Source organism: Lygodium microphyllum, chromosome 11, assembly GCF_053477565.2.
Source record: "Lygodium microphyllum isolate KBCC chromosome 11, Lygodium_microphyllum_v1.1.10, whole genome shotgun sequence".
In the NCBI taxonomy this organism is placed as follows: Eukaryota; Viridiplantae; Streptophyta; class Polypodiopsida; order Schizaeales; family Lygodiaceae; genus Lygodium; species Lygodium microphyllum.
In genome coordinates, this window is record NC_141145.1 from 80,751,056 (window position 1) to 80,771,188 (window position 20,133).

General features: G+C 42.4%; 1 protein-coding gene across 6 annotated transcripts in view; it reads right to left on the bottom strand.

The window, feature by feature from the left end:
* LOC148029016 (uncharacterized) overlaps positions 1-19,434 on the bottom strand; it is a 47,299-nt gene extending 27,865 nt beyond the window's left edge. For 5 of the 6 annotated variants that reach the window (XM_087687789.1, XM_087687791.1, XM_087687792.1 and 2 more), the window contains exon 1: positions 19,032-19,434. In XM_087687789.1, coding sequence (XP_087543915.1) covers positions 19,042-19,380 — 339 coding nt within the window. In that variant the 5' untranslated portion in view covers positions 19,381-19,434 and the 3' untranslated portion in view covers positions 19,032-19,041. Of the gene's footprint in view, positions 1-18,087; positions 18,189-19,031 lie in introns of those variants that run through there. The other variant, XM_087687790.1, reaches the window with a different exon arrangement.
* Between the last annotated feature and the right edge of the window lie 699 nt (positions 19,435-20,133).

Here is a 20,133-nt window from a genome sequence, read left to right on the forward strand (position 1 = left end):
TTTTCAAATGCCGAAATTTCCACTACTGTCTATCTAAATAGCACATCCTTCTTCTGCAAACCATACAATGGAGATGCAATTTCAACATATCCGTGTACATACTTCCTATAGTAAGCACATAAACCCATCTCATGCATATTTCTCAAAGGTGGCCATGATCGTATTGCCTCAACCTTTGCAAAGTCCATGCAAATACCATCGATTGATACAATATGCCCCAAAAAATGGACTTCATGCAAAAAGAATTCACTTTTTTTTCATTGATAACTAGCATGCAGTTCATTGAACACGATGTCCAAGTGTCTTCTATGCTATGTCTTATTCTTTGAATAGACAATCATGTCATCAAAGAAAGTGCCCACAAATCCTCTATATGGCTTGAAAATGCAATCCATCATCCGATTGAAAGTAACAAGAGCATTCGTAAGCCCAAAAGACATGACAAGAAACTCCTATAGCCCAAAAGATGTTCTGAACGTTGTCTTAGGTACATCCTCCAATCTAATGCATATCTGATAATACCCACTTTCAAATCTATACCGCTCAATATGGCTGTCCCTTGCAATCTATTTATAACATTATCAATTTGAGGGATCAAAAAGTAATTCTTTATTGTGATCTTGTTCAGAGCACAATAATCAATGCACTTATACTATAAACCATCCTTTTTTTAAACCAAAAGCACTAGAAAATTCAAGAAAGTGGCTGTCTATCGAATCTTCCCGGACTTGATGAAGTTTTCCCCTAAATTGGCTACATCAAACTGTTGAATGAAAGTCAATGCTTTTAGCCTATCTTGTGCACCATTGAAGGACTCAAACTTCACTACTTTTTCACCGTCATCATAATCTTTTGCTACCCCTTTTATTGTCAAGTTGTCATACACTAGCTACTGCAAAAAGGGTGCATTCGCTGAATTTTTATCAGAACCAACACCAAACAAAGCATTTGCATGACCAGCACTCATTCCTTGAGTCCCATAAGCATTCAGGCATGCAAATACATTACAAAACATGCTACTTTGTGCCCCAGGCATCAAGCCAATGCTGCCATACATAGAGTTTTGTATATTTCCAACCATACCTAAATACATTAGGCCTTGCACACCATGCATTGGCTGCTGTATACAATAGGGATTTGTGCCATACATTCCCGTATGCGATCCCTAGCTAACCATAGCATAAAAAATCATGCTACCCCCAAGGTATCCTAGCTTCCCCATCATAGCATACATATCCAACTGTCCAAAATCCATTGGAATGACACTTCCGTGATGGCTTTGCATTTGCATTGCTTGCCCCATAAATACTAAGTGTTTTGCTTCCATAGCATCTTTGGGAGCTTCAAGTGGGAGCTTTGGCATTACTTTCGGTGCACCTTGTTGTCCCAAAGGTGTAGAAGATAACTTCTTTTTCTTGCCCTTGTTGTCCTTATTCGAAGTATTCAAAAATTGGATGAATTGAGGATCCTTTGCCAATTCAACAAAGAGATTTGCTATTGTCCTCATCCGATTCTTAAACAAGTCATCAAATTCCTCCACTTTGCTAATCATCAACCTCATTATGCCTTGAAGACCCTGCATCTTGCCCAACAGTAACATTTTCAGCTTGTTGTCCATAGTCTGAGCCTTGTCCAAGATTAGGCATTACATTTCCTTCTTTCTCATGTGAGTGTCCATACTAAGAGGCACCATCACTACTTGAGTGCATCTCACTCTATAAAGACATTTTGCTATAATTTCTCAGCTGAGAGTAAAAATCAGCACTACCACAAAGCTTTGGCTTGCAATCAGGTGCCTCGAGTCCACCAAATCAAGGGATTGAGTGGAATCCCGACAATGGAACCATGACACCAACCTTCCTTCTTAAAGAGGACACTAATTCCCTGATTAAGTACTTAATTGCAACAATCAACAAATAAACTTACATTGAAATGCACAATTTACCTTAATAATCTTGGACATTGGACACCCTATTGGCCCCAAAACTAGCGCTCCTTTTGGTATTTATTTAACTTTGATTGCTAATGGAATGAGTACAAGCTGAGATTCCACAATCTCCTTTGTTGTTCCAAAAGCCCCTTACTGTAATAAGAATTAGCAAGCAATTCGAGCCATTTTTCCCTTGACTTTTCACCTAGGACTTGCACAATTGGAACCACGAACTGGCCAAATGCTGCCCCAATTTACAATGAATGGGTTCACATCTAAATTCCCCAAACTTTGATTGCTAATGGAATGTGTACAAGCTGAGATTCCACAATCTCCTTTGTTGTTCCAAAAGCCCCTTGCTATAATAAGAATCAGCAAGCAATTTGAGCAATTTGCCCCTTGACTTTTCACCCAGGACTTGCACAATTGGAACCACAAACTCGCCAAATACTGCCCCAATATACAATGAATGGGTTGACATCTAAATTCCCCAACAATTACACAAATATCAGGTGTTGAATTTAGTGTACAATGTCTTCTCCTATTTGCACAAGTCTCAAGTTGGCTATCAAACCCTAATTTCTACAAAAATTTAAGGTTTACAGCAAAAATCATTCTATTGTCCACCAAATATGGCTGAGAACTGCTCCAAATGGCTAAGAAATGTTGAGATCTTTTGAGATATTACTAGAGAAGGTAAGAGAAAGCCAAGATGAGAGAGAAATCTGACTTCCTTCACAAGGAAACCCTAAAATCTGCCTACTGCCTGCTCCAACCTGCATTTAACACATTCGCCTACTACCAGGCACCTCCAAAATGTTGTCACCTAATCAACAATGTTGTTGCCAACCCCTACAAGGTGTCTCCCTGCTGTCCCCTACCTGCTGGCCCCTACATGGCTGTCTTCTACAGCAAATTGCTATTCTATGATCAGAAAATGGACCAATTTGCCAAGTGCGAACCTTCTAAACCCAAGCACCTCCAAAATGTTATCACCTAATCAGCAATGCCGTTGCCAACCCCTGCAAGGTGTCTCCTTGCTATCCCCTACCGATTGGCCCCTAGATGGCTATCTTCTACAACAAATTGCTATTCTCTGATCAAAAAATGGACCATTTTTGCCAAGTGCCAACCTTCTAAACCTATTTTTCAGTATTATCCAACCATTTAATTAATTTTCACAATTAAATAAATGTGCCCGTCCATAATTAAATTGGCTAGGCCATTTGCAACCTGGAGTGATCTAGCATTAATTAATCAACTAATGCTAGCCCCTAGTGTCACCACTAACACTTATTAGCCAAACAACTATGCTAGGGTTAAAACTGACACCAACTAATCCCCAAAGCCCGACTAGCATAACTTATCACAACTTTTGTTGTTGACACCCACTGTATCCTTGGGTCCTTGGTCTATTACCATAAAATAACTGCAATGTGCATCACATGTGCTAAAGAACACTTATTAGCCAAACAACTATGCTAGGGTTAAAACTGACACCAACTAATCCCCAAAGCCCGACTACATAACTTATCACAACTTTTGCTGTTGACACCCACTGTATCCTTGGGTCCTTGGTCTATTACCATAAAATAACTGCCATGTGCATCACATGTGCTAAAGAACCTTGCACATTTGATTAATAACTTAATCGAATGTTATCAACAAGATTAAAGCATCTTAAAATTTCACATGCTCATAACAATTAGTGTGTTTTTCTTGGGCATTTTCTGCATTTTAACCTATCTCCATCTACCCAACATTGTCCTAGCACCCTGGCGTTTTTGTTACATCAATAACCTGTGTAGCATTTATTGCTACCGAGTGCCTTTATTACAATCAGTCAGTTTTCGTTGTCACCATCTATTTATAGCTAGTTGGGGGCTATGGCAAACTCATCCTTTTTTGCAAGTTATGGTGCACACTCCGTCTCCGGCATACTTCCCCATCTCCAATGCTGCTACCATCATCTCAACTTGATATGGTGCCCTCACTAAAGCCTCAGGCTGCACACAAGGACTAATCAGTCCACATTATTGTATTGAGCCTTCATCCGCAAGCGGACCATCTATATAGATTCCATCGCAAACTTGTAGCTGACTATTCAAGGGAGCTATCTATAGCAAATGCAACTTTTCTGGGTATTTTGAAGGCGACAAAAGACGTCTTATCACCAATTTGCAAGCTTTAATGATTCAAAGGATGAGCATTCTCATCATTTCTCTGAAAAGTGACGAGATTATCATGATGATTCTCGCGAAGACTGAGAAGCACAGTGGTCACCAAGTCCATTTATACAGCAGCTCTCTCCTCCCCCCTCCCTCCATGTTTCCCAAAAGGCCCATCACCCTAGTCTTAAGATGCCTCCTATGGCACCCTTAGTGCAGGTGCCCAAACTTCCTTCTTTGTGTCCAAAGAGAACCGCTTGGATGGTTCCAACTATTTTTGTGGTCGTGTAAGATGGAGTGCGTTCTAGACACCTTCAACCTTTGGGAGTTTGTTTCCCATCCTATACCACAATCCTATGGAGGATCCCAAAGTGGGATGAACCATGGATTGTGCCACCCTATGGGATCAACTCAACTCACAAGCTAGATCCTTTCTTTTTATAAGCTTACAAAATTCTATCCTAGTGCATATTCGCAAATCGAAGTCTCCTATGAAGTTGTGGAAGAAGCTAGCATCTTTGTACTATTAAAAGATGTTTGCCCACCACATGTCTCAAGAAGAAGCTTCAAATGCTCAGTGTCAATGATTCTCCTTCCATCATAGTTGCCTTCGTACGACATACGAACAGATTCATACCATACCATTCGTATGAATTCATACGATATTTTTGATGCATTTTTGCCACCCATCTTGCGAACTCAAACCAACTGTCCATAACCATTTCGGCGCATTTTCGCAGGGGTTTGGAGCAGCATCTAGCAAAAAGGCACGGGTGTTTGACTTGGGACTCATTTGCACACTCTCAAGTCTCACTTTCTCCTCAAGGCTCATCCCCACCCTCTTGTCTCCAAGCATCATCTCATCTTCTACTCTCCTCTTCCCCCCATCCCCTCCCTCTTCATTGTTCTTCCAAGTTCCCCCCATCCCCTCCCTCTTGAAGTATCATTTCTCCACCCCATCCTCTTGGGTCTTCAAGCCTCTAAAGCTCTTACTCTCTCCTCTTCCTCCCATCCCCTCCCTCTTCAAGCATCATCATGATTAGAGTGACAAGTCTCGACTCTCTTCTCTCCATCAAGCCTCGCCTTAACGCCTTGGCATCATGACACACGAGAAGCATAAGGCCTTCAACTCGCATTGCATTCTTGTGAAGGACACAAAGAAGTCCAACTCCCACCATTGGACATGCAAGGCAATCCATCAACACATGCAAGGCAATCCCTTAACACATTTCAAAGGAGATTCTCGCCAAGATGAGAGGGGGATCCACTAGAGGAGAAAGTGGCAGATCAATGACAACACCCACACCTATGTCTACCCATGAGGAAGCCTCAAATGTGGGTGTATCTTCAACCAATGTAAGTGGGGCCACCACCATTGGTGGTGCGGACTCCACATCCACTTCTAGCTTCGGCATTGGCAAAGGTAAAGATTTAAGGCTCATGCGACACCAGAAAGGCAATCCTCTCTCTCTCAACCTCCCAGTCGTATACTTGGATCGATGGCCTTTCTTAGAGAAAGGCAATGATAAGCAGACATTGAGATTGAACGCACAGTGATTGAGTGCAATCTTGCATTCAATGTCCTAAAGCATGGGCAATGGAGAAAGATGGTGAGAACCATCGCCAATGTGGGCCCATATGAAGGATGGAGCGATGTTACATATAATGACATGAGGATAAAGATGATTGATGAAGAGAAGAGGATTGATAAAGCCCTTGATCCTATTTGGGCCACATGGACAAAATATGGTCACTCCATTCTCACCAGCAGATTGAGGGACCATAGAAAACACGACATCATCAACATACTCGTTTCATGTCCACTAGACACATTTTTTGCAGGCCATAGACATCGGCAAGAGGGAAAGTAGAATAACCGGCACATTCATCTACCACCACATTCGGCAAGCTATTATTGAGGTACACATTGTCCTTTTAAATTTTGAAGTTGTTGCTTTCATTATTATAATTTTTAATTCATGACCCCCAAAGCTTTTCTTATCATAATTTTAAATTTGTGCCATGTATGATATGGTTGTAGGTGGGCCCGTCAAATGTGGTGCAAGTTGTTACCGACAATGCATCCAATTGTTGGCGAATGGGTTGTTTGCTTAAGGACAAGTTTTCTTCGATAGTGTGGACTCCATGTACAAGTCATTGTTTGGACACATTGGAAAGCTCAAATGGGTGAAGAGGGTGGTACATAAGGCTACATCAATTGTCACCTTCTTCACGGTGAAGATGAAGGTGCTTGCGATGTATCCCGAGTATAGTATGGTTTAGTTGAAGAAGCCTTCTTCAACTTGTGCTGCTTATATGTGGTTGATGTTGGAGTGCCTTTATGAGGTGCAGTCCGCGCCCTACACCAAACGATGATATCCACTCTATGGAATGAGTGGGATGAGCATGAGACAAAGGAGGCGAAAGCCATGCAGCGCTTGTATCTCCATGAGCAATTCTGACAAAGAATCCATCGGATCGTGATTGCTATGACTCCCTTTTATAGGGTGTTACATATGACTTATTGCAAGGGGTCTACCATGGGCCTTCTCATTCAGTTCTTTAGAGCACCATTGGTAGAGACACGGGCTTGCACAATGATCACAGAGTCACAGCATGCATGCACAATTGACACAGCACAGAAGAGATGGGCATGGATGCGTAAGCCCATCCATGGATTTATAGCACTATTATATCCGGCCTACAAGTCTCTAGCAGTGATGGATGATAGAGAGTTGCGTTCTGACCAGCTTGCATATCTCACTCGTGTGGTCCCCGAGAATGACCACAACACAATTCTAGAGAAGCTTGGATGCTATGTGGATCAAAGAGGGCATATGGCTTTTACTTCTCCCACTTGTTGAAGAAAAGGGTCACTTGTGAAGCCTCTCTTTTGGTGGCAGAAGTTTGGATATGCATTGCAAACTCTTCAACCCTTGGCCATGAGAATCCTTGCTCATGATTGCTCTTTGGGTGAATGTGAGAGAAATTGGAGTGTCTATTCTCTCATTCACACAAAGATTCACAATCAGCTTAGCATACGACAGTTAGAGCAGCTAGTCTATTGAAGCACTAACTTGCATATGATCAAGGCCATGATGATCATAGGTACTCTGAAGCAAATAAACACTTATTATTTTAGTTAAGTCACGTTTAAATTTGTAATTTTGTTGTTATTAATTTATACAAGTTAACAATTTAGTATATATAATCTTATGTCAAGTTATGTGCATTGTATTGGTGAATGCTAATACATTCAAGTTGACAAGCAACACTCTTCCGAGTGTACACTAGGAGGTTGATGCAGAGGAGCAGCACATCTTTGCGGAGCTCTATAGAGAGCTCATAGCAGCAAACACTCGTGACACTCGCAGTCAACATGCTTGTAGGCGAGGATTTTGACTAGTTCCAAGAGTTCGAGTTGCAACAATTGCTAGCAAGGGCATGGTCATTCAACGCCCTCTGATATATTGACGAGAGGTGGTTCGAGTGGTTTGCATATATATATGAGGCAGCGCTCTAGTAGCTCTCATCCCACGCCTGATAATGACATCCCCCTATTGAGCTAAAAATGCATTAGCTTTACTTAAACAATCCCAAAACATGCTTAATTAATGAAGAAACCTAGTTTATTTAAAAGAAGCGCAATCCTAGAGAGTTTCTGTGTCCCATAAGCACAAACCCACTTAAAAGGGCCCAAACTTTCTATAAATAAGTATGTTGCCCTCCATTCAGCCCTTAATCTCATTTTTGCAGATTTCAAGTGTTTCAGCTTGCTACCCACACCCCGTTCGTGGAGGACATGTAATGGACCCCTTGCAATAAGTCATATGTCTACATCAATTGGCACCTAATTTCCAGGTCTCTTCTCGCAGTTTGGAGTTGATCCCAGCCAGGCAACTACTATTCCTGCACAAACCTGCTACTGTACTGCCTGCCACATCATCTACAACCTATGTTTGGCAGCTTTCTCTCTCCTCCAGCTATCGCCCAGCTTCTACAAGCTATCGCCAAGCTGTCCAACTTGCATTTGGCAATTTTCTCTCTTCTGCAAGCTGTTCTCCCTACGTTTTAAGTCCTCTCTCCTACAGGCTGTCCTACCTGCATTTTTAGTCTCTCTCACCTGCTCCCTGCGGTTTTAGTCTTTCTCTCTCCTACAAGCTGTCTCGCCTGCATTTTTAGTCTTTTTTTCTCCTACAATCTACGTTTTTAGTCTTTCTCTCTCCTGCAAGTTGTCCTGTCTACGTTTTTGGTATCTTACCTGTTGCCTGCATTTTTAGTCTTTCTCTCTCCTCACTATTGTCTGCATCAGATCCAGCTTCTCACTACTACGTTTGCTATTGTTCGACATCCAAACTGCCTTGCTACGATTCGGGATACATTTAAAGTATAATACACTCTCCAACTCATTACCCTTGCCCTTATCCTTGAGATACAGGAGTTCGAGGTTCAGTATTCATTCACTACATAGTGTGTTTGCTACATGAGCATCGTATATTCAGTAGTCATATCACTTCATTCATTCATTGTGTTCATTGTCTTTGAGTTATCCTAACCTTAACTGTGTTCTTTTATCAGTATGTGCTTTGTCGTATGGTTTCTGTTTATGTTTCTGTGTTAGGGTATTTCTTTACATCCCCCCTTGCCTATAGTTATACAACCATTGCCTAGGGAGCCATCATTTGATGATGAAGGTAACCTCATCAATGAGAATGAGTATGAGAGTGTCTCATCATGCAATGCCGAGGGGGTCATCTTGAGACTCTTGATAAGCGCTCTAATGATGATGATAATGATGATGCATCATGTATCATGTATCATTGATGATTGTATCCAGATTGGCAAATTCCACTCCTGACACCTAAGTCTCTTGTGACTCGTCCGACTCCTAACTCCTATGACAATTGTATGATGTCATGTATGATCATTGATCTCATTTTGTAATGGCATTGCTATAGTCTATTTTCACTTTAAACATATGTCTTGCTTATAGTTTTTTTTTTAAATAAAGTTTTATTAGTACTAATATCGCATTGTATCTTATAAAATCATAAGGTACCATTTAGTACCATATTTTATTGTACCACATCTTTCATACCTGACAACCATGCAAGCTTCCATAATGGACCACATCAATAAACTAGAGGACATGAGAGATGAGCTTGCATCTCTCAAACAAAGTATATCTTCCAAGGATATGGCCATGATTCTTTTGGCTCAACTACCATCTCCGAAGTTCGATGTATTGTACACCAGTCTTTTGAGTTCCAGGATCCAAGGTACTACTATAAAAAATTCTAAACCCTCAAAAGCCATAAATGTCTTAAGGTTGAAGTACATATCATGAAAGAGCTAAGACCCAACTAGCAAAGAATAATTCTCTATTAGCAAAGTACACCTCATAGAGTCTTAGAGTCTCTGTGTGCGTTTCTAATTTTATACCAAAGAATTTATTTGTTGACCAACTCACATTTTGGTGCCAGATTTTGGCTGGCCACTTGGTCATGTTGTAGCATTATTCTCGACCTATTTATGGGCAAGCTCCCTCCTCCCCGATCAATCATTCAAATACTTATTCTTTAGCATAACCAATTCCATTTGAAGAGAGGAAAACTACTGCACATTGCCAATGACTCAATGCTTGATCCTTTGTATTGTTCTTGTGCCTTGGTATATGGATTCCATTTCTTGAGCATATTCTCTTTGAGTTCATGTGTTCTTTGTCAGAAGTGGTGCAACAATGAAAGCATAAACAGCATACTAAAATAAACTGTTGAACACAAGACAAGAGAAAAGAAAAAGATAACACAATACAAATGAGAACTCAGATGTATACTTGGGAAATGGAATCCATATACCAAGACATCAAACAATACAGATACAATGTGAGACACCGGCTGTGGAGACAATGGCACCTGCTCCCTCTCTCCAAGGACTTTCCAGTGATGAAAATGAAATAAGGAGGGAGCTAGACAATATATAGAACAAATAAATTCCCAAAATATGACTGGTCGGCCAGCATTAAATGCTGGCCAATTGGCTGCAAATAATGCCTAAACCATAATAAACGATGGCAAATAAAATGCCTAAAATGTCTCTGCAGCCTACTGCACCACAAGTCCAGACTCAACCATGAACTAACTAATTTGCTAACACGCTCTCTCACATCATGGGTGATCTGATACAATACCATATACAATGATAAGGTCACATCATAGTACACACAACAATGTCCACCAGAGTAGAACCATGGATACCCAAGTAGTGGGTGCGCAAGCCACCACCAAGGTGCCTCGAAGAGAACCTGATATCGATGTCGATCGTACCAACTCCTGAAGATAGAGAAGATCATAGTAGCTCTCTGTGAGGGAGTCAGAGGATGGAGATACAGCTGAGTGCAATAGACAGTGTGAGAGTGAGAGAGACAGAGTGAAGCACGACACCCAATCCAATAGACTGAAAGAGTGTAGAATGAAAGTACAAAGTACAACCCTTAAACCTTAGGGTTGTAGGGGGTGTTCACACCCGGACACAGTAAGTGCCCATAAGTGTGTAACGTAAGCACATACGAAAATAAAACTATAAGTCTGGGGGAAAAAAACTCTCCTACCGAGAGTAAAAAGTGCCCGTGTCCTACTGATCACCGACACTCCCATATGAGCGTAGGCGTAAGTGAGGCGTGAGTCAAATACCCAACAAACCCCCCTGGAGTGAAGAGTGATCAAGAGTACAAGGATCATCCGCCACCAAAGGATATCAAATTTAAAGCATCGCGAAATGCTTCAAATTTGTTACGAGGATGAGCTTTGGTGAAGATGTCTACCACATTACTAGTGGTAGGACAATAGACAAGGTTGATATCACCTACATATAGCCTCTCTAACAAAGTGATAATGGATCTCAATGTGTTTCGTGCAGGCATGAAACACTGGGTTCCGTGCCACTGCAATGGCACTCTGATGACTGTCAATGAACAAAGGAGTAGGCTCCGTAACAGATACATCTAGATCAGCTAGCAAGCGTCTAAGCCATACGCATTCAACTGTGGTAGTGAAAGCTGCCTTATATTCAGCTTCACATGACGATGTGGCAACAGTGAATTGTTTCTTGCTAAGCCAAGAAATGCAAAAAGAGCCAAGAAAGAAACAATTGCCACTAGTGTAGTGACGTGTATCATAATCACCAGCCCAATCAGAATCACTATAAGCATGTATCTGCAGTGGTCTCCCCTTGGCATAAAGCAACCCAAGAGATCTAGGACCCTGCAAGTAACGAAAAACACGCTTGACAGCTTGCCAATGTGACATGCGTGGCTGATGCATATACCTGCTCAAAGCTGAAACTGCAAACTGTATGTCCAGCCTAGTGTTGCATAGGTAGATAAAACATCCAACTGCAAGAGCATATGTATGTATATCAAACAAATCACTGTCATCATGTAATGACAGTTTAAGTCCAGGTTCCATGGGGGTACAAACTGGCTTGCAATCCTGTAAGCCAAACTTCTCAAGAAGCTGCCCAATATACCTTGACTGTGATAGCCCAATACCTCGAGCATCATGTATGAACTGGATGCCCAAGTAGTAATGCAAAATTCCCAAGTCAGACATGTCAAAAGTTTGCTGCAAATTTTGTTTGAATGCTGAAATCTGATCAGCATGTGTTCCAATGAGCAAAAGGTCATCAACATAAAGACATAATCAGCATAGATCCCCCTTCTTTACATACGTAAAGGGTAGACTCAGATGAGCTGTTTTGAAACCCCTGACCAAGCAAGAAAATATCTATTTTTGCATACCAAGCTCTAGGAGCTTGTTTCAAACCATGTAGTGCCTTTTTGAGCTTGCATACCAAATGTTCTGAGCCTTCAACTGCAAAACCAATGGGCTGCTGTACATATACTTCCTCATGAAGTTCCCCATGTAAAAATGCAATTTTAATATCCAATTGATGCACTGTTCAACCATAATGTGCAGCCAAAGCAATCATAGACCTGACGGTCGTCATACGGGAAGTAGGAGCAAATGTCTCCTCATAGTCATGCTTTCCTTTTCATTATCAAAAGTACTTGCTGCCATAACAAACTCCATGGTATGTGCTGAATCATGCAAACGAGTTTGCCTTCTAGTACAACCAGCCATGGGTGCATCCAAAGGACTATCTTGCATAGTCTGCAAATACCATCTAGGTAACTGTCTAGCTTCCTGACTATGTGCAAGCTCTTGCTGAATTTCAGTTTCAGCATTATGCTGAATATTCCGATCAGCCAATGGCTGAATTTCTGCACTTTCCATAGGAGCAACTGACTGAACATTAGGTTCATTTTCTGAAGCTCTAGCTGAATCACCAAAAGTAATGGGCAGCAGCCCTTCAAAAACATCACGGGCAGCCTGATATGTGTCCAAAACAGCCAAGGATAATTCTGATTTTTCATCAAAAACAACATCCCTGCTGACAAAAACCTTCTTTGTAACGGGATCATAGAGTTTGTAGCCTTTGCTCTCACTGCTATATCCCATAAAAATGCACTTAACAGCCTTATTGTCCAACTTTTTTCTAAGTACTTGTGAAATATGGGCATAGGCAAGATACCCAAAGGTACAGAAGTGGCCAACAGAAGGTTTACGGCTGTTCCAAGCCTCAAAAGGTGTGATGGTCTTCAAGGCTTTGGTAGGGCATCTGTTCAAAATATGGCAAGCACACATGACTGCTTCCATCCAAAAACTATGAGGCAAGCTCTTTGCCTTCAGCATACATCTAGCCATCTCCATGAGTGACCAATTCTTCCTCTGCTACCCCATTCTGCTGTGGAGTATAGGCAGTAGTGTACTGATGGACTATGCCTTTCTGCTTCAAAAAAGAATTCAGCATAGAGGACATGTATTCCCCCCCCCCCTCGGTCCGAACGGAGAGTCTTAATTTTGCATCCAGATTGATTTTCAACAAGTGCACTGAAAGCCAAAAATGCATCATACACTTCTGACTTCTTTTTCAAACAGTAGACCCAGTAAAAACGTGTAAAGTCATCAATGAATGTCACAAAATAATAACAACCGCCCAATGACATTGTTTGCATAGGCCCACAAACATCTGAATGCACCAACTGCAATCTGGTTGTTGCTCTGAAAGTAACATCACGGGGAAATGAGAAACGATGTATTTTCCCCAAAATGTATCCCTCGCATAAGTGCTCAGGAGGTCTCTCCAAGAGAGGTAAGCCATCCAGCATCTGAGTACGCTGCAAAAGCATCAAGCTGCCAAAGTTTACATGCCCCAAACGAGCATGCCATAACTCCGCCTGTATCATAGCAGGAGTAAGAGTGGATGTCAAGTATGCCGACTGATCTACTAAAAGAGCATCCAACTCATATAAACCATAACACAAAGATCCTGTCAAGACCAAAGTCATGCGTTCTTTATCTCTAACCATGCAACGGTCATCATCAAATGTGACATGCAAACCACAACGTGCCAAAGAGGAAATAGATAGCAAATTCTTCTTGATCCCAGGCACAAACAAAGCATCCTACAAGCGGAGAATAGAGCCATCAATGGCTATGAGCTGAATCTCCCCAATACCACGAACAGGGTATGATGCATTATTGGCACACTGTACAGATTTCCCAACGGGAGGTGCACTAACTGAAGCAAACAGATCTCTGCGAGATGTAATATGCCTAGAAGCACCACTGTCAAAGAACCAAGTGTCAGCATCCTCTGTAGAGCTAAGTGCTCTATCAGCCCAAGAGATGTCATAACTGCAAGTGTAAAAACAATAGCCCCTGTCTACAGCAAAGAACGCGGACTCACTAGCAGTGGAGGGAGTAGAAAAAGACATTCTTGACTTCTTCTCTTTGGCAATGCGCTTCGTGCACTCAGTGATATAGTGGCCTGACTTCTTACAATAATGACATTTTTCCTTTTTAGCTTGTGTCCCCCCTTGTGTCTGATTCTGTGATGCGCCAAAAGTACCAGAACTTTGTGAAGCATTTTTCACCTTGCTGTTTTTGCCTTTCTATCTTGCCACAAAAGCCTGTTCAAAGACTATAGCATCCACACCACTATTTTTCCTTGTTTGCTCCTCCTCTAGAAGCAAACTAACCAACTGAATAAAAGTGAGTGGGTGCTCGGCAATCCTCATGGTGAGGTTCAATGCAGTATGAAAAGACAAGTACGAAGAAGGTAAGGAATTCAAGGTGGTGGATATCAATTGTGCATCCGAAAAGTACTCATCTACATTCATGAGCTACTCCCGCAAGTCCTGAATCTTATTCAAGTGATCCTGCATAGAATCACCCTCATTCATCTTCAAAGTCTCTAACTCTTTCTTCAAGAAAGAGATTTGAGTCTCATTCTTTCCTACAAACATATGCTCCAAAGTCAGCCATGCATCTCGTGAAGAAGATACTGAACGAATGTGAGGGATGATGGACCGCTGAACTGCCAAAGCAATCAGCGACAAAGCCTGTGCATCTCGTGTATCCCAAGCTTTTTGAGCTGCAGTTCTTGGAGGAAGTGGCTGAGGTGGAGCGGGCTAAGGTCCCCTTTGTCCACGTGTTCCTTGAGGAGGAGGAGTAACGGAAGCTACAACTCCCGGTCGAGTTTCCTCTCCACTGACATAATCCCATAAATTCTTAGCCACTAATACATTCTTCATCATGAATGACCATAGCGAATAATTGTTTCCATCCAATCTGTCTTCCTTGGATACATACATAAATACATCACCTCCCTGATTTGCCATGATGATAAATTTCCAAAGACAAATGAGCAATGTCAAGGCAGTAAGAGCTGGAAATCTGTAAACTTCCAGAAATTGCAGCAAGCACACTTCTGCAATCAATCTGCAAGGGTGTACTCTGTCAAAAAATTGTCTCTAATGCACGCTTTCCAAGGTGCAGACAGTGCTTAGCAACACTGTAATGTCAAAATCCCCAAAATTTCTTGCCTCAAATGTGTTCAAAACAGTCTTTCTGTGACTGTAGCTGCAGTTCATATGCAAATGTCCTCAAAAAACATAAAAGCCCCAAAATGTCTGATAAATTTGGCCAGAAATTTGCATTCAATGTGTCCCAAACACGTTTCTGAATGCTCTGCCTACTGCGTAGGAATCCTCTCTTCCAAAAATTTATCTGGAATGAAAAGATAAAGAAAAAAAAATTAAAAAAAATACCTGACATAGTGACAGGGTGTCGTTTGACCACTCAATGTGGTACTGACGGGTGACACGCGGCGCAGCAGTAGACATGGCAGGAGCCGGAGTCGCTGACGATGCCTGAACAGAGGCGTCGCAGGCAGGTGACGCAGCACAGGAGGCGAGCACAGGTCCAAACAGGGTCTCCAGGTGGCGCGTTGGCGGAGTAGACGGCGCCTCCAGCGAATAGGTGGCGGCGTCTCCTTTATGAGCCGAGGATGCTGACGGACTGACAGGCAATGGCGAGCTGCACGCTGGCGGGTACAAGCAGCGCCTCCGGCGCAGGCAAGACTGGGCAAGTACAGGTGGCGCTGAGGGCATCTGCAGGTGGCGCGCACGGCTGAGAAGGCGACGTGTGCAGATGGTCCGCTGGGCAGAGGAGGCGGCTGGAGCTGGCGACCTGGGGCTGAACTAGCGGCTAGGGCAGAACTGGCGAGGGCTGCAGAACTGGTGTGGACTACAGACTACAGACAGGTGGTGAGCTCAGAGCTAAACTCTAATACCAAATGTGAGGGGGAGAGAGGATCGAGGTACAGCTGAGAGTGCAGTAGACAGTGTGAGAGTGAGAGAGACAGAGTGAAGCACGACACCCAATCCAATAGACTAAAAGAGTATAGAATGAAAGTACAAAGTACAACCCTTAAACCTTAGGGTTGTGGGGGTGTTCACACCCGAACACGGTAAGTGCCCATAAGTGTGTAACATAAGCACATACGAAAATAAGACTAAGTCTAGGGGAAAAAACCTCTCCTACCAAGAGTAAAAAGTACCCCGATGTCCTACTGATCATTGACACTCCCATATGAGCGTAGGCGTAAGTGAGGCGTGAGTCAAATACCCAACACTCTCAATGTTTGTCAACAATGGCCCTGATATAGCATACGTGACTATCCTATCACCAATGCCGCAGTGCAAAAATGACCATGGATTCCCTGTCTTTGGCCAGACCGCCAAAGTGTCCCCTCATATGAGCTCCAAACGAAAGCCATCCGCTCTCTATCAAGTAACCAGCCCATCATGAACCTGGATGTCAATCCCAGCTCCATGATTTGTACCTGTCAGACTTCGGTCGATGCGTCAGGGATGTCCCTCTCTAGATCCTGTGCATCTGCATAGAAATATAGATGAGGCGCGGCTGCCCCATCTCACCACCCTCTCACACTCCCTCTCTGGCACTGGAGAGTCATGAGAGATGACCTCATCACCACCACTAGAAAGCAGCTGAAGAAGGGGCCACTAAGCCCTTCCCACTATCCGAAGAAGAGGATCCTATCTGCGCCTTGGCTAGAGAAGCCGAATCGAAATCTAAGGCAGATGATGACTCATCGGAGGAGTCCGCATCCCGCTTCGTCTTCTGTTCTTGTTTCTTCCTAGAAGCCGCTAACTCTTTGCAATCCTTCCGTAGATGACCTTTCTTGCCACACTGATAACACTAGGCCTTCGACTTCTTTGTCTTCAAACCCCTCTCTAAAACTGCAAAAGCCTCACTGGAATCTCCATGTAGCATATCATCAATGCATATGCACAAAAGAGCCATCTGGAGAGGATGTAAAACATAAGTAGAGAAAAGAAGGTATTTGGAGAGGAAACACAACCAAAACACGAGCACACACTACAAAAAAACAAGAGTTCACATACAATATAATCCAAAATCTGATCAAAAGAAGACAAAAGCTGCTGTTAGAAGTCAAAAAATTGGTTCAAAACTGCCAGAAACAACAAAAACGGCATGTTCTACCAGTCATCCAGCCCAAAAGAGTACTGAAAACAGCAAAACGCAGACTGCACACTGCATAAACAGGTGTAGGGTACTGTCGCCAGCAGCCTGATGATGAAAACATAGGCTGAAACAGATGTATAGGCTGTATGGATGCTGACATAAGCAAAAAATGCAAGTAAAATTGGTCACCTAATGGGAGCAGCAGCTGCCTGATCAGCAAGAGGAAAAACAGTCCTGAAATCAGCATTAAAACACAGCAGAAACACAAATCTTGAAAACTGATAAAAAGATAACACAATACAGATAAGAACTCAGATGTATACTCGAGAAATGGAATCCATATACCAAGACATCAAACAATACAGATACAATGTGAGTCACCGGCTGTGGAGACACTGACACCTGCTCCCTCTCTCCAAGGATTGTCCAATGATAAAAATGAAATAAGGAGGGAGCCAGACAATATATAGGACAAATAAATGGCCAAATATGACTGGTCGACCAGCATTAAATGCTGGTCGACTGGCTGCAAATAATGTCTAAACCATAATAAACAATGGCAAATAAAATGCCTAAAATGTCTCTATGCCCAACCTGTTGCACCACAAGTCCAGACTCAACCATGAACTGACTAATCTGCTAACATTCTTTGCAATGTTTCTTTCCATTCTTTGTGTTTTTGCCAACTATTCTAGCAATGTCTCTTCGCTTTTGATTGCTCACACTTTCCTGACATTCCCCTTCAAAGACACTCTTCAAGTGACACCTTGTTGCACTCACAATTGTTACAATGCAATATTCTCTCCTTACTTCTCCATTCTTCCTCACCGACACCCGTGAGGGGTGGTTTAGCACTCTGGTTCCCTTTATAAAAGTCTTAGTGTGAATCTAATCTCTCTTATGATTCTCTTTGGGCCTACCTCAAACTTTGGCCTAAAGATAATCTCAATTTATAAGTCTTCTTGGACTCTTATACAACCCCAAATTGAGAAATTCTAGGTAAAAGATTAAAAATACCAAATTTGAGAATTCAATAGAATAATCAGCTCAAAAATCTCTATAAAAGAAATCAATGGACTAACCACACTTTCCCTCTGCAATTTATTATCTATCACCGCTTTCTTCACTAGCTTGCCATCACCATCAGCCTACCTACTTTCAGCCCTCATGAATGCCCTATTCCCAGCCATTGCAAAGAAAAATAAAAAACATAAATTTATAGCCTCCCCTTTTCACTTTCACATGAGGCATACTAGAGTGTGAGATAAGACAACATGCATTGCATTCACAAATAGGTATTACTTTCATCCACACAGCTCTCAAAAATCCCAAAGGTAAGGTCTCAGCAACTGTGGAATAAATTGGGGGAGGGGGGAGGGGCAGGCTTGTTGATGGTGAGTGAGTGGGTGAGATATGTCAAAAGGAAGGGTGTGTGTTTTTTCTTGAAGCAATTCTTCACTCATTTAGGAGTGAGATGTTAGGCTGATAAGAGAAAGAAATTGCTTGGCTTCAATATGCATAGAGGTGCAAGACATCTATCACTCTAAGTAAGCTTCAAAGCAGTAGCACAAGTATCATCCCCTTTTGCATAGTATGGTCACAAGCCCACTATGGTGTCTAAAGTCTAAGGGATACATCAGAATGTTTGCCCTCAGATATACATCATTGTCAACATGCAGCCATGCCCATGTCTTCACAAGTACTTCATCGAAAACATGCTTCATCAAGTCCTTTGTGTGATTATTTCTCCATCATGAGAGAAAGTGCATAAAATGCCAATGAGCAAGCTAAGTGAAACAATCACAAAAGCTATCAACCACACGTATGATGCAAATGGCACCCCAAACACATGACCAAAATCAGTTAAATCTCTCGTGCTGTAAACAATCCTTAAGGCTACTACAAAAGCTATAGAAGGCCATGGTTACCACATTACAAACAAATGTAATGCTCAAGATATATGAAACTCTACAGATGCTATTAAGATCATTTCTCTGAGAACAAAGTACAGATACAGACCTAGTTAACCTCATTTGCAATACCGATCTGCCTTCTTCTTAACCCTAGCATCCAGAGCCTCCTCTCTACTGATCTCCTTTTCCACTTGATATCCGAACTTCTTAGTTTCAACGGGGAAGAGCTCTTCGTATTTCTTGCTCTTTTTACCATCGGGAGCATGCCCGATACCCGTGTCTATATCGTACGTTTGGTGCGCTTGCGTCAAAGTTTGAGCATCTTCGCCTGGCTGTTCTTCCTCTGTTGCTTTGGACTTGCTCTTTTTCTTCTTCTTCTTCTCGATCTTCTTGGTTGGCTCCATCCCGCCTTTGAAAGAGAGCTTCGCGCGCTTCACGTTCTCGTAAGAAGACATGGCGGCCTCTCTCTCTCTCTCTCCCCGTCCCCCCGAGAACCAACACCCATCCTTCAAACACGCTTTTGCTTTTTCATTTCGTGGGCGGCTTAGGGTGGGTTCACACTTGGACGGTGGACAAAAGGGTAAAAAATCCCCTTTTCCACCCATCTACAAGGATTTCCCAAGAGTTGTCCGCCATCTCATTCACATTAGTGGTGGACAAGGAAAGGAGCCAAAGAGAAGACATGGCATGAAGGAGAAGTATCTGTGCTAGGCAGGCCGGAAGAGAGGAGCAAAAACTTGGCCATGACGTGTCAAAAAAGGTCCCTAATTTTTTTGGCCTTTCACCATCTGTGTGAACATACAGTTTTTCATGCTGAAATTTAATTGGCCATCTGCATTTGGGATGCCTGTTTGTCTGCCGGGTCTGAACCCACCCTTAAGCTACCTAGGGGCTCGACTTTTTTCTTCCCATCTTCTATGTTAGTCTTCTATCTTTTCCATTCGGCACTCCCGCAAGAGAAGCGTGTCGCATGGATCGACCTCACGCATACCAAAAACTCAACCCATGGATAATCCATTACACCACAATCGGTAGTCTTTTATATTGACCTTTCTTTGAGTGTAGGAGCCTAACCTTGGTTAACATACATAACCATAGCTAGATAGTTACAAGGAGAGTATGTAAATAAATAGAAAAAAAACAAAGAAAGCACATATGTACAGGGACCTAAGATCATAAATCAGATATACATCTTGAATTCGTATCAT